A 15216-nucleotide genomic window follows, 5' to 3' on the forward strand; every position below is an offset into this window, starting at 1 on the left:
ATTATAGTGCATAGAAAATAAAAAAGCAAGGGGGGGTTTTTAATTATAGCAGTTAAATGGTTTATAACTCTAGCATGGACACCTTTTAAATATAAATTTCTAGACTTGGCATGTTCGTCGAAACACAATGAGACTCTAAAGAATCCAATGTGCAAGCATCACTCTCACCTAAAGGTGAGCAGTTCTGGGTGCCCTGTGGATTTGCTAGGAACTGGAACTGGTAGGTTCCCAATAAAAGGAATCGAAACTAGAATTGATCGATTTCGGTTCTTAGGTTCTTGGAACCGGAACCTGAAATGCAGGTTCCAGTTCTTTACCCGGGTACCTTATAAAATTTTAATTACCCTCTATTAATTTAAAAATGACCAATACACCCTAAAAATTCACAAATACACCCTTGACATTTCACATAATTCACACATACACCCTACAATTAGTTTTAAAAATTCACATCTGCTACAACTAGCCAACAATTGTTCCCAAACTTAAATTTTACATCAAAGTATTGTTGTGGAATTAATTTTGGGAATTGAATTTTAGTAAAAGGATGCACCACCCCAACTAGAATTCTAGATGCTACTAAATTTTACTAATTTCTTAATAGAGAAATAAAATATAATTACTAATAATTAAATTATTTCGAAAAAAGTTTCATACATGATTAGTAGTTGGTTCTGATTTTTGTATTTTAATAAATTAAATATCTAATCATTTAATTAAGTAATGTACTAATATTCATCAATTTATCATATATAATTACTAATTTATTATAGATATGCTTAGAACTTGATAATTGAAATAAATATTATTCAATCAAATATATTATTTTATTCAAAAATAATTCTTTTAATAACAATAAAACACATTTAATTAGATCCTGATTCCAATTATACACTTAATTAATCAAATAATTAATGAATCTAATCTATTTTGATTCTCTTAAGTCTTAATCATATGTCCTCAAAACTTTGACATTATAATATATATATATATATACTTCGCCACGTCACCCACGTGTATCTTCATTCTATTTTGAATTTTTGATATGCAAAATTATATTAGACCCACCATTCTTTACTGATATTCTATTCCAATCCGGGTTCTAAGACAGGTTCCATCTCGGGTACCCGACCTCGGTTCCCATTCAAGGTTTCGGGTTTGGTTCCGGTTCCTACATGAACCGACCCTGTGAAAGCTAGTTCTGGGTAGGTTTCGGTTCTAACTACTACCCATGCTCTCGCCTCGTGAATTGCATGTTGGATCTCTTATCAAAGTGGCATATATCATATTCAATTCACAAGAAGATTTACAATGTATCAACACCTTTAAGCTACAATGAGACATCGCTTTACTCAGTCGTTGGATCTACATCGTGTGGCCTCTTAGTGATACAAAATTGATGATATGTTAGTAAAAAGGTTGATTTCCAGTATCATCACACAGCGCCCAACACAAGACACCCTTCCTTCTTCAACTCCCCCTGTCTCTCTTTTTGCTATTGTTGTTCTCTAGAACTCAAGAGGCACACATAAACACACTCAATTCTCAAAATCGAGTTACTTTCTCTTTGTTTCAATTTTTCTCAGTGGCGTCTTCACGTGAAGGACATTACAGAGTTCAAAAGAGGCCGTGGGGAAGATATGCCACTGAGATATGTGACCCATGGAAGAAGGCTAGGGAGAAAGGGATATATTTAGGGGTGCATTTGTAACTTTTACTGGGTATATTCGACATTTTTGTGAATAGTAAGGGTGTATTTGTAATTTTTTTGGGTACCTGGAACCAGAATCAGTGGCTCTGATTCCAGTTCCAGTTTCGATTACAGTTCCATGGGATTTGGGCAGGTACCCGAACTCGTCCACCCCTATTGGTGGCGGTGTTTGGGATGTTTTTTCAAGATTTTAAACCTGTAAGGACTCAGGGGTATTTTTGTTATATTTTAAACTTTTGGACACCAATTTGGCCCACTGATCAAACTGTTTAAACCAGTCAACCCAAGACCTGACCACTTTGCCGGGTTTCTCCCCGAGTTGGTTATTAAAACACTGGTAATACTAGTCATTCCAAAGAGTAATGCTAGATATACAAACAAATCTTATGAAGATTTGTATACAAACTAATACGACAAAAAATAAATAAAAGAATTAATGTGATAAGTTTGACTTTTTGTATTTAGTCATCCACTTATTTTCAACCAAATTAGTTTGTACAAATATATGTTTTTACATCTGTGTTAACATTATTGCATTCCAATTACTTATCCTAAATTTCACATCTTAAATGATGTGTCACTATGAGCATTGTCATATCATTCAATGCATTATCACTTTTTTTATATTTCAATGTCACATGTGATGACACATTACTTGGGATATGAAATTTGAGAAGATTAATATTATTGTTTACATAAATCAATGTGGTGACCAAAGAACATATCATCTGAAAAATTATAAGTCATTACATGGACAATTATAAGTGTCTGAGAAGGGCCTTCTCAAAGAATTTCATAATTTCTGAGGTTATTCAAAAAAGTTTCTCCTACTAAGGAACCAGCCTTAACAAAGACAGCAGGATAGCCAATAGGAGCTTCTACCCAAGCATCAGAACCTTGCCTTGTAAATATTTTTCCTGTCCAAATGTGTTGCCAAGACCAACTTTCTCCAACTGGAAAATATGCTCTCACTTTCTTCTTTCCTTTGTCAAGCGTGGGCACCACTAGGATCTCTGTACCCACTAAAAACTGATGGTAACTCAAGCTGTGCACCCTCTCATCATCTGGGTAATGGAGAAATAGATGACGGCAAACAGGCAGGCCTTTTTTAGCTGCTTCCTGAGAGATAGAGGTTTTGTTTTGTTAGATTTTCTGTTGAAAGCAATAATTTTATACACTAAACATATTTCGGACATTTCATATATCTTTACTAGTTTCACCTTTACTAGTTGGATTCTGTAGAACTTCCAAGCTTTGTACACTTTAGCAAAGCGCGCAAAATGTGACAATGTTTGTTGGTTTGAGTAGAACTGGGTATTGCAGGATGGTTTATTTCCCTGTTTGTGGAGGACAGATTACAATAAGGAATTGATGACTTGAAGAAGAAATGTAGCTTAGCTCGTGATGACAGTTGAAATATTTCTACTGTCATACGATTGAAAGAAATGTATTAGTTTGTTTATTCATTTATTTTTAACTTATAAATGAATGAAACGGTTGATTCAGGTATATGAATTTCACTACCTCGTGGGTTCGGAAAACAGTTGTGAAAGCATTTAGCTCCATCCATCGCAACAGCAGCTCTTCACTTCTTCTATATTTAATTAGAGGTAAGTTTACTGCACAGTATCCTCCAATATCACTGTGGTTAAATGCATATCCTGAGAGTCCACTGCTTAATAGGCCAATTACAGCACTCTTTATCCCATCATTAGCTTGCCAACTTACCATTTGGTCTCCTTCCCAAAATAGCATCCCCCATTTCGGACTATCTCTGAAACCAGCCCTCATAAAGAAGACCAAACCCTCTTCTGGGTCTTCTTTTTCTTTTCCCACACAGTTACCTTTCCATTCTTCCACAAATTCTCTGTTAATTTTGGCCCAAAGTTCTGGGTATCTGTTATGAGCTGAAATAGGATCTTCACCTAATACAATAACTTCAAACTAATTAATATATCTACATTTCACATAAATAATCATGTTCAAGAACTGGAAAAAGAAAATAATCATAATAACAATTACTGAAAATTAAACCAAGTAGGAGTATAATGCCCTTATTGTCATATCAGTTTCTCCAAAATTTTATTTGGTGTTTGGGGGAAAGAGAAGGGAAGGTTGTTTGAAGGGAAGCAGATGGTCATAAAAATGTTTGGGGCAAAAATTACTAAATATTTTTCCTAAAGGAAACCCTTACTTTCTACAAAACCAAGAGTAAATGTGCCTACACTAGTGGTGATTGAAAAACAAAAAGTACATGTGGTTAAGTGCTCTGAAGTATATAAGTTTTAAAAACTAAGTTCCGGATTTTGTGATTGGTTGGAGGGTGTAGTTGAAGGATCAAAGAGAGGTAGGAAAAAGAGGGAGGTAAGAAATCTGGATTTCTTCTTTGGAAGGAAGTAGAGAAATGGAAAAAGGTGACATGAGCTAGTGATCTTCCCCTCCAACTCACCATAACCAATACTCCCGAGAGTAGGCATTCTTAACTCCGACTTGAAGAAACATCATTTTATGATTTTACACCTTTATTTTTCAGTTCTTGCTTCCTGTTCCTGAATGCATGAAGAAATGGAGAGAAACATTTCCCATCCCTTATATTTTCCCTATCCCTCATCAATCCTTTCTCTTTAATTTTCCTTTAATCCTAGCAAAAAGAGCATGTAAATTTAAGACACTATAGTACTACCGACCATCTTTACAGCTCAGGGAATAAACATTAACAAATAACAACCACCTAACCTAATCCTCTTTCCCAATAGCGGATAAAGTTTGTAATGGCATGTGCCTTTTTATTTTTTTATTTTTTTATTTTTAATAAAAAGAGGGCCTAAATTTTGAAGCTTGGACTATCATTTGTTGAAGAAGTCATTCTTACAACAAGTCATTTTGTCTTTTTTCAGTTTTCAGTTAACTGAGTATCAAATTTTAATTTTATAGTTGAGGAATGTCCTTTAAGCTTACACTTTGGGTTCTCGGAATTTTAATATGGTATTCGAGCCAATTTCACCTAGAAGTCTTATGATGAAAGCATGTAACTCATTCGCATAATTAGATTTGCTAAAAATAAATAAATAAACTCTTATCTTATTGTTGCATGTTTCTAATATAGTGTCTGTCATTTACTTGAACTATTAGTTAAGTCCAGTCATTTATCATTTATTGGCATCAGAACAGCTTCTCGTGACCCTCAAAGATCATTAAAAAAGAAATTGTTTTAAAACCTGAATAAAGCGTGGCATCCATAGGCAGGCCTTCACCAAAATCAGCCATCCACCCTCTGACTCCATCATCCACCATTTCTTGCAAAATCTGCTTGAACCAACTTGCAGTATTTGGATGTGTCAAATCCAACATTCCCACATCAAAAGCTGTATTTGGAACCATGTATGGTTCTCCATGCTTATCTTTCACCAAGATGCCCAATTTTTTGGCCTCATCAAAAAGGTTTCTCTTCTTATTTGGTTTTTCATCAACCTATGAAAGGAAGTTAAAGGTTCAAAAAGAGCTGAAAATTCCCAATCACATCAAATATATTGTTATGAAAGAGTCAATGTAGTTCTTTCCACTGTTAAATTAGAAAAATACATACCGGAGCCAAACAAGGATTGCAGTAAGTCATAACTTTGATACGCTGAGCACTAAGATCTTTGATAAGTTCTGGCCATCCCTGATATCGTTTTGTATCCACTTCCCAGTTCCACCATAGTTGTGATCCAATTAATGTCTCCCGCTGACCCACCCAATCCTGAACAACAATTTTTACACAGTGAAATCTGAGGCCTGGAATAATACTGATGTATGCACAGTATTTATTCTGTCAGATGTGATTCATGGGATTGATTTCAACTTTGAAGTTTATCTGATCACTGGTTGATATTAGAAATCAAGTACCCTGATTTTCAACTCATTAAGGTTACCATTATACTACTAAAAATTATTAAAAACTTATCAAAACCCATGCGCTTCAAAGTTGACTGGGTGTGAATATTTAAAGATGATCTGCAAGTGGTATCTTGAAACTTATCAGGATTTTAAATGTTTTTTGAGTAGCGACATGCACAACCTGCAACCAAATTGCAGAAACAGGAACTTCATGAGTCCTAAGTGCATCCCAGACACGACGTACAGCATCTGTACCACCCTGCATTCCAGCAACAGCCCCAGATATGATCCACTCAGGGAGCTCAGGAGGTCTTCCAATAGTTTCTGTGAAGCATTCAATGAGCTCGGAAGGTGAGTTTCCATGCAAAATCCTTCCTTGAAGTGAATTGCCATGTATCTGCAAGCTCCAGTACAAAGAAAGTTGGGAACTGCAAGTTTGAACTCTGAATGAGCCAAAAGAATTATTTTAACCAGTTACAATTTAAAAACTTTTTGTATAAACTAAAGATCCAGTTTAACATCCTTTAAAAATCAGCATTAATCTTGAAATTCAGTTAAACTAACAATCAATTTAATGATCAGGATGGGTTTAATGGAGGAATTATTTATTTAATTGTGCCCAGAAATGTATTAATTATATCTATGGCTATAATAAGCAATTTATATCAAACAATGTCATACCTGTATTCGAACTGTATCTGGAGTGGTGAGATCAAAAATAGAATAATCATATCCTTCAAGGTAAACAGACCTCATCTTGGACGTAATATAGAATGGAGATGGAGCATAAGTGGTACTCCAATCACCCCCAGCCCTGCAAGAAGAAGGAACAAAGAGTAAATAAATGAGGGCCTGTTTGATTTGCAATCCAAAAATAATTTCCAAATCTAAATACGAATCAAATTTTTTATTTGTATCTTAATATTTGAAAATGTATTGGATATAATATTCAAAATTTGTTTTCAGATAAAAAACTAATGAAAACTTTAAAAATGATTTTTAATTTTACTCTAAAACTGTTTTGGAATAAATTTAGACAGTTTAAAATTCTGTATCAAACGGATAAATAAATGTTGTTACCTGTAGCTGACCAAATTAGCTGCAAAAGTAATGGGTTGGTCACCTCTTCCGATGCCTTGCTCTTGAACAAAAATAGGCACCTTTTTCCCTTTGAAATCCATATGAGAAAACTGTTCTCCAAACCCATAAAATCTCTCATTTCTTTCACTTGAATACATAAAACACACCCTGTTGAATTCCCCGGACACTGGCTCTCCCATTTCCTCCTCTGTCTCTGATGAAGAAATGGTTACAAACCCTCTTGCCCTTCGCCTTGTAAGCAACCACCACCATCCCAGTCCCAGCTTTCTCTTTCTTCGTCGCTCTCTTCTTGTGTTAACCTGAAAATTTGCTTCTCCAAGCTTCAAATGAAACCCAACTTGATTACTGCTTTTCTGATCAAACACTATGGAATATCTTGCACCACTTGAACTTGGTCTCTTCTTCGTCTTCTTACTGAAAATCCATCCGCTTATAACCAAACTAGGAAACTTAAAATCATCAATGATTCTGATATCTTCAATAGTTTGATGGACACAAAGCAAATGAAGATGTGTATCCTTGATAAGAAAAGATCCCCTGCTTTCTTCAACCTCAGTCTCAGCCAGAGCCGCAGAGACGAAGGGTCGTCCGGGGATGGTGGACCATATGGGTTTTGTAAGATGAGAAGTATGAAAAATTGAGAGAGACCCACCATTTTTGGAAGTCCAAAGAAGGTGAAAATCCTTACCAATTGAGAAAATCTGGTGTGAAGGAAGTGAGTGGGAATTGAAGAAGAGACCTCCCTGGATCAAAGGGACACATTTTGGATTTGAAGGAAATGGATTGTTAAGGTGTTTATGGTGCTTTTTAGTAATTTTCATGCTTCCCATGTGAATGTTTTGGTGCAAGAAAATTCAGTACATCTTTTTTATTTATAGATTTGTACGTGAAAACTACGATCCAATTTTGTTTTGGATTTTAGCAATTATTATGAGTTAGTATGTAATTATTGTAATAAATATTCATTTTAACTATGTTTTCCCCTCAACGGGTGTGAGTGGTAGTTTTCAAAATTACAAACTAAACATGCAATTCAATGTTTTATGATTTCATATTTTGTTTTGTTTTTAAAAAATAGAAGAAAGAGAAAATAATATATTAATTGAGATTTGGCATATTAACATTTGTTTGACCAAGACCCAACCACTTGGCCGGGTTTCGCCCCGACGCCGGCTTTTAAGACCTTATGGCTTGCCATCAACCATCTAGTCAACCGAATAAGCAAGGCGAAATTGTTTGCCTTCTGCTGGGATTATTACTTTATACCCAAAGTTTTACCTAAATCCATAAACTCCCTCATGTACACTAATTATTCTAAATCCTTTGTCAACAAGATTCCCTCACCTGCCATGCCTATCAACCCCAACTCCGACTTGATCTTTAGAAGCCCCTAAACCCTCATGTTAGACTTAAATTATTCAATTATATAACATATTACAATTTTTTATAATGAAAAAGAAACTAATAAATTTGAAAGAAAAAAAACCTAAAATACCTGAAAAAACAAAAACAAAAATGAACACCAAAATATTTGAAAATTAAAGATAAACTAATCTAAAAGTCAACAAAATTTAAAAAATTAATAAAAAGTTGGAGAAATTTAAAAAAAAAAAAAAATTGAAAAGCAACAATCTTAGCAACCATGGCCAACATTGGCCTAGATTTAGCCCAACGCGATCAGCTAAGCTAAGCCAACCGTAGTAGGCAAGCGAGACACTGATCTAGCCAACCATGGCAGGTCATGCCATGTTAGGCCACCTTATGGCGTGACTGACTCATGCTAGGCCACCGCATGGCATAAGTCGTGCTAGGTCCTTTTAATATTTCAAAAGTACTATTTATTTTCCTAAACTTTTAAAAAAGATTTTTTTTTTTTAATTTTAAAATAATTGTGTATTATTTAAGAATTATTTAATATTTATTAGTTATTTTACTTTTATTGTTAAAAAAAAAATGATTTGTTGACAAATTTTAAGGTAAAATAGTGAAGTTGGAGATATAATTAGGGTAAATGTCATTGTATTTGATCAAAATTAGTCAACTTCCATATTTTTGGGGGTGTACAAGATAGTTTCTAGAAGTTTTGTAATACTTAGCACAAAGACGTTTTTGATAGGGAATGATACGTTTGACTTCCATTTAGTGGGCATGTGAATCCTGAAGAATATTCAGAAATCATGTATTTGCTTATAATCTTGGAGATGTTCTTTGTAATGAATGTGGACATGTTGTTTCTTCTGGTGCATATTGGCTTAACATTCATCAACTTTTCCTCCAAAATCAACTTTGCCATTTTTTCAATGTTTCGAAAATCGGACCAGACCATGACCTGTTCAAGGGTCGGGTTTCCGGTTTGAACAGTTGGACCATGTTCTATAAAATTCTTTTAGTCTCTAAAGGTTTAAAATTCATCAAAAACACCCTTTAATACTCCCTTGAGGTCTGAAATCTATCTAAAACACCCCTGTCGGCAGCGACGATCGACGGCCAATCGAAGTTGGAATCATGAGGCTTTCGATGTATAGGTTCTAGCGGATCTGATGGTGGTGCCAGGGAGTTTCATCGGTGCCGAAACTCGCTGGAATCAACAAAAGAAGCCCGAAGATCACGGGAACTTTAAGTGGACGGCGAGCGACTTAGGCTAGACGACGGCAACTAAAAATGGCTGGGTTTTGTCGTGGAGATGCCGTCACGTTGAATGGTGGTGTTTTTCCGTCGAACGATGCCAGAATCCAGTGGGATTTAGCGGCGATTGGACCATGACTCAACAGTATTCCGACAGTCCAACTGCGGCTCAATCCGTTTTAATGGGAAATAGCAGTTTTTATGAGATACCAGACTGAAAATACCGCCGGCTCCCAGTCGAACCGGTCTGACCGGATAGTCCGGTCCGATTTTTAGAACATTGCATTTTTTGAGCAACATACTTCATTACATTGCATCAATGCAATATTGTTTTCGTTTCTCGCTTTTGCACACATATCACAACGACAATGAGAGAAATTGTAAAAGAGATTGTATTTCGTTAAAAAATGTATAACATTATAAGATATCAATTCAATATCATGTTACTTATTAATATTTTCACTTTTATATAACTTAGCAGTCGGGGTCAAACATACAACAATTCATCGTTCGGAAGAGATAAAATGGCAAGTTATGACATTTTATAAAATATATAAGAAAAAAAACTAAAAAATAGTACATGAATCAAATGAATGAACTCTTAAAATATAAAATAAGCAAGAATCTAACTAAATATTTTTACACTATTATATAGAATAGGAATATGCTACATCCACAACCTCTTCTTACAAATTTCCTCTCACAACTCCGATGTGACAACTTGCAATTGGTCAGTTCGTAATAGGTCTTACTTAGGTCCACCCTGATAAATTGTGACTGATAAATTACGAGTTATCACGTCGAAGTTGTAAGAGAAAATTTGTGAAAAGAGATTGTAGGTGTAGCATTACTCTATATAGAATAGAGTCATTAGGTGTCTAAATCTAATTGCAAAAAAGAGATAAAATGCTAAGTTACGGCAGCAGAAGTACGATTTTACCCTTTGGAGGCCAAAAATATCAAAATGACCAAAATACCCCTAAGTGTTACGACTTATAGAACTTAACTTTTTTCTATTTTTTCAATTCAATAAAAAAACAAAATTATAAACCTATAAACCTACATTTTAAAATTTCACATTTTTATTCATTGTAGTTTGTTTTCTATGATTTTTTTTTTCATTAGTTTGCTCTTTCGGCATTTTTATGTATTTTGAAATTCTGATTTTTTATTATTTCTTAGGCAAGAGTAGAGCCTTCCTCTATCATACTAAAAAACCCCTTCTAAATATACTATTTCTATTAAAATAATTTTTGTGCATGAAAGCCTTCAAGGCTATTTTGGTAAAATCCTTTCTTCTCTCATTAAATTCTTTTTTAATAAATTTACTTTATTTCTTCATAAAGAGATAAATATTTTCCAGCTTTATCTCTCATCCTATCAGTTGAAAGGATTTAATCCCGAATTTATTATTTTATTTATTTTATTTTAGCATTTATCCTTTAATAAATCTTGATTTTATGCTTTTATCGTATTCTTATAATTATCTATTAATTACAAAATTGTTTTTCGAAGGATGTTATTCATCCAGAAAAAAAATGTTTAATAAATTCCTTATGATTTCTTTTATTAGTTGTTTTTAACTAATGAATCTAGACTTACCTATGTCAACATTATTTTCTTTATTCAATTATCCTTATTTACTCAACCGAATGGATATTCCTGTTATGTATCTCTCTCTTTTAAATTAATATTTTTCATTTCCATATTTTAAATGGTTTATATTTTCATATAAATCATATTTCCTATTTATCTCTTAATTATCAATTGTTTTTAATTATTTTATTCTATTTATCTCTTCATCAAAAAATTTATCACTTATCTCAAAATAAGTTATGTAATTAAATTGTTTAATCTATAATTACTAACTTCATATATTTTGTTTAACTTTATACAGTAAAACTTCAACTTTATATAGTAAAACTTCTATATAGTGATATTTTATATAGGAATAAACTTTACATAGTCATAAAAAATTCTAGTCCCAAGTTATAATTTTTTTAATTCTCACCTTAAGAAAAGTCGCATCCACATAATAATAATTATTTGTATATTACAAAAATATATATTTTATATTACATTAAAGGTTTAAGATGAAATAAAATATTTATCTAAAGTTGTTTAAGATAATGATTTATACTTCAGAGTTGTTATCACATCTTTTAATTTGTGAGTACGTAATAACTCGTTAGCATAAACATCTTCTTGTTGAAGCCAAAATAATTTTAGCTTCTCAAGCATGTTTAGAGCTTTATAGCATGAAACTTTTTGTATTTCCATACTACCATCCTCAAAATTATTTCCTTTCTCTTCTTATTAAATTGCAACAATGATTTTTTCTTTAGTTAAAACATACATGATTTGTTGCTCATTAGGATGATCAAGAAAGACATTAATATCCATTCGATTAGTACAATGAAGTTGTTCACTCAATTCTGCAATGACTCTTTTATTCTTCTCATCCACTTCATTTGTAACTTACAATTCATCGACATCAGATGTCCTAATTTTGTAATGCTTAAAACCATTGACAATTGTCTGTGGCTTCATATCAATTAGCCATGCATCAACTGCATTTATAGTTCCATCAATGACACTTATTTTTGCTAGTTCCAAGACACAATCTTCTATCCATTTCAAAATTAGACAATTGAAGCGCCGAATTAAAATCCTTATACTACTAAAATATGAATTAAAATCCTAATATTGTAATACTAAAACTGAATTATAAAATAAGAAATCAAAATAATAATTTTTGTAACTACACCTCCATTAAGTTATAACCTCCTCATAGTAATAAAATTAGCTCATCCTACCATTATGACTATAGAAAGGTTTTACTGTAATTGTATGAGCATTAACTTTATATTAAATTTTTTCTTTGATATTGTCAAATTAAGTAGTTTAAGTTATAAGTTATTTTATGAATTATTATTTTACGTTATTTGGAATCACATATATTATAAAATTAGAATTAAGGTTTTCCTTTTTTTTTTTTTTTTGCTTATGATTTGTTTGGATAATTTTTGTGGTAGAATTATTAAACTTTGAATAAAATTTTTATTTCAAACTATTAATATTTTTATTTACCATTTTGATTAGTTTATTCTAATGTTTTAAAACCCGACCCAGCCCAGGCCTTCACCGAGCTAAGTTACCAATTTCTTTATTCACCGAAAACTCTAGAAATTGGGATGATGATCAGCAAACCATTGAAGGCTGGGATGTTAGGGGATTTGAAGAGAAATGTTTGGTGAGTGCAATGGTGGTGATGAAGGTGATTTCTGATGAGTGAATCAACTAAAAATCGAAAAAAACCTATGGCGGCAATAGCCAGCTTTTGTTGGTGATTGGCGAGGCGAACGGGGGTGGGGTGAGATGGGTTTTGGTTAGGAGGCTGAAGGGGAGTATTTTCATGGTGATAGAGAGGGTTGTCGATGCCGACGGTGATGAGATCTAGCCAAAATCGAATCGATTTCGACCAAATCTTGAGTAGATTTTTTGGGGAATGGCTCAGGGGATGATTGAGATTGCATTTGGTGTGTCGGCACCACCAACCAGTCGACAGCCAATTTATATTTAAGGTGTGTTTGCTAAATTTCAAACCTGTCAAAAAATATTATTTTGACTTAGTTATTTTTAGTGCAAGTGATATATAGATAAAATATGTACTACATTGATAATTAATTAAAGGAGCATATCAAATTAATATATAAACAATGATAAAAGAGGTAAACATAGTTTCAAAAACTAGTACATATCTTTTTTGTAATATATATATATAATTATTACTATGTGAAGATAAATTTCTTAAAACATGACCTAGAAAAATTATAATTTATTATAATNTTCGAAGGATGTTATTCATCCAGAAAAAAATGTTTAATAAATTCCTTATGATTTCTTTTATTAGTTGTTTTTAACTAATGAATCTAGACATACGTATGTCTACATTATTTTCTTTATTCAATTATCCTTATTTACTCAACTGATTGGATATTCCTGTTATGTATCTCTCTCTTTTAAATTAATATTTTTCATGTCCATATTTTAAATGGTTTATATTTTCATATAATCATATTTCCTATTTATCTCTTAATTATCAATTGTTTTTAATTATTTTATTCTATTTATCTCTTCATCAAAAAATTTATCGCTTATCTCAAAATAAGTTATGTAATTAAATTGTTTAATCTATAATTACTAACTTCATATATTTTGTTTAACTTTATATAGTAAAACTTCTATATAGTGATACTTTATATAGGAATAAACTTTACATAGTCATAAAAAATTCTAGTCTCAAGTTATAATTTTTTTAATTCTCACCTTAAGAAAAGTCGCATCCACATAATAATAATTATTTGTATATTACAAAAATATATATTTTATGTTACATTTAAGGTTTAAGATGAAATAAAATATTTATCTAAAGTTGTTTAAGATAATGATTTATGCTTTAGAGTTGTTATCACATCTTTTAATTTGTGAGTACGTAATAACTCGCTAGCATAAACATCTTCTTGTTGAAGCCAAAATAATTTTAGCTTCTCAAACATGTTTAGAGCTTCATGGCATGAAATTTTTTGTATTTCCATACTATCATCCTCAAAATTATTTCCTTTCTCTTCTTATTAAATTGCAGCAATGATTTTTTTCTTTAGTTAAAACATACATGATTTGTTGCTCATTAGGATGATCGAGGAAGATATTAATATCCATTCGATTAGTGCAATGAAGTTGTCGAATCTGATCACTCAATTCTGCAATGACTCTTTTATTCTCCTCATCCACTTCATTTGTAACTTGCAATTCATCGACATTAGAGGTCCTAATTTTGCAGTGCTTAAAACCATTGACAATTGTCTGTGGCTTCATATCAATTAACCATGCATCAACTCCATTTACAGTTCCATCAATAACACTTATTTTTGCTAGTTCCAAGACACGATCTTCTATCCATTTCAAAAGTAGACAATTGAAGCGCTGAATTGAAATCCTAATACTACTAAAACATGAATTGAAATCCTAATATTGTAATACTAAAACTGAATTATAAAATAAGAAATCAAAATAATAATTTTTGTAACTACACCTCCATTAAGTCATAACCTCTTCATAGTAATAAAATTAGTTCATCCCACCATTATGACTATAGAGAGGTTTTACTGTAATTGTATGAGCATTAACTTTATATTAAATTTTTTCTTTGATATTGTCAAATTAAGTAGTTTAAGTTATAAGTTATTTTATGAATTATTATTTTACGTTATTTGGAATCACATATATTATAAAATTAGAATTAAGGTTTTCCTTTTTTTTTTTTTTTTGCTTATGATTTGTTTGGATAATTTTTGTGGTAGAATTATTAAACTTTGAATAAAATTTTTATTTCAAACTATTAATATTTTTATTTACCATTTTGATTAGTTTATTCTAATGTTTTAAAACTTGACCCAGCCCAGGCCTTCACCGAGCTGAGTTATCAATTTCTTTATTCATCGAAAACCCTAGAAATTGGGATGATGATCAGCAAACCATTAAAGGCTGGGATGTTAGGGGATTTGAAGAGAAAGGTTTGGTGAGTGCAATGGTGGTGATGAAGGTGATTTCTGATGAGTGAATTGACTAAAAATCGAAAAAAACCTACGGCGGCAACAGCAAGCTTTTGTTGGTGATTGGCGAGGTGAACGGGGGTGGGGTGAGATGGGTTTTGGTTAGGAAGCTGAAGGGAAGTATTTTCATGGTGATAGAAAGGGTTGTTGACGCCGACAGTGATGAGATCTAGCCAAAATCGAATCGATTTCGACCAAATCTTGAATAGATTTTTTGGGAAATGGCTCAAGGGATGATTGAGATTGCATTTGGTGTGTCGGCACCACCAACTAGTCGACAGCCAA

At 32.4% G+C, this 15216-nt stretch overlaps 1 protein-coding gene across 2 annotated transcripts; it reads right to left on the minus strand.

The window, feature by feature from the left end:
• Positions 1-2478: 2478 nt before the first annotated feature.
• Positions 2479-7548, minus strand: LOC116118384 (sulfoquinovosidase-like). 2 transcript variants are annotated; one of them, XM_031404365.1, is made up of 8 exons: positions 6671-7548; positions 6272-6404; positions 5772-5987; positions 5298-5453; positions 4930-5182; positions 3236-3648; positions 2932-3048; positions 2479-2830 (listed from the first exon to the last, which is right to left on the minus strand). In XM_031404365.1, the coding sequence occupies exons 1-8, from the start codon at positions 7519-7521 to the stop codon at positions 2495-2497; spliced, it is 2475 nt and encodes an 824-aa protein (XP_031260225.1). In that variant the 5' UTR covers positions 7522-7548; the 3' UTR covers positions 2479-2494. The 2 variants fall into 2 exon arrangements, with proteins under 2 accessions (XP_031260225.1, XP_031260226.1); XM_031404366.1 differs by having other exon boundaries at positions 3236-3636; positions 6671-7546.
• Positions 7549-15216: the final 7668 nt, after the last annotated feature.

This window comes from Pistacia vera, unplaced genomic scaffold, assembly GCF_008641045.1.
Source record: "Pistacia vera cultivar Batoury unplaced genomic scaffold, PisVer_v2 Contig841, whole genome shotgun sequence".
Classification (NCBI taxonomy): Eukaryota; Viridiplantae; Streptophyta; class Magnoliopsida; order Sapindales; family Anacardiaceae; genus Pistacia; species Pistacia vera.

Bases quoted from the DNA above. Each gene is read 5' to 3' on its own strand.
- LOC116118384 (XM_031404365.1), bottom strand. From the start codon at position 7,521: ATGGGAAGCATGAAAATTACTAAAAAGCACCATAAACACCTTAACAAT. The intron at 5,988-6,271 runs GTATGACATTGT...TGGAGCTTGCAG, and splicing joins CAGATACAGTTCGAATACAG to ATACATGGCAATTCACTTCA. The intron at 3,649-4,929 runs GTTTTAAAACAA...ATTAGTTTGAAG, and splicing joins GGATGCCACGCTTTATTCAG to TTATTGTATTAGGTGAAGAT.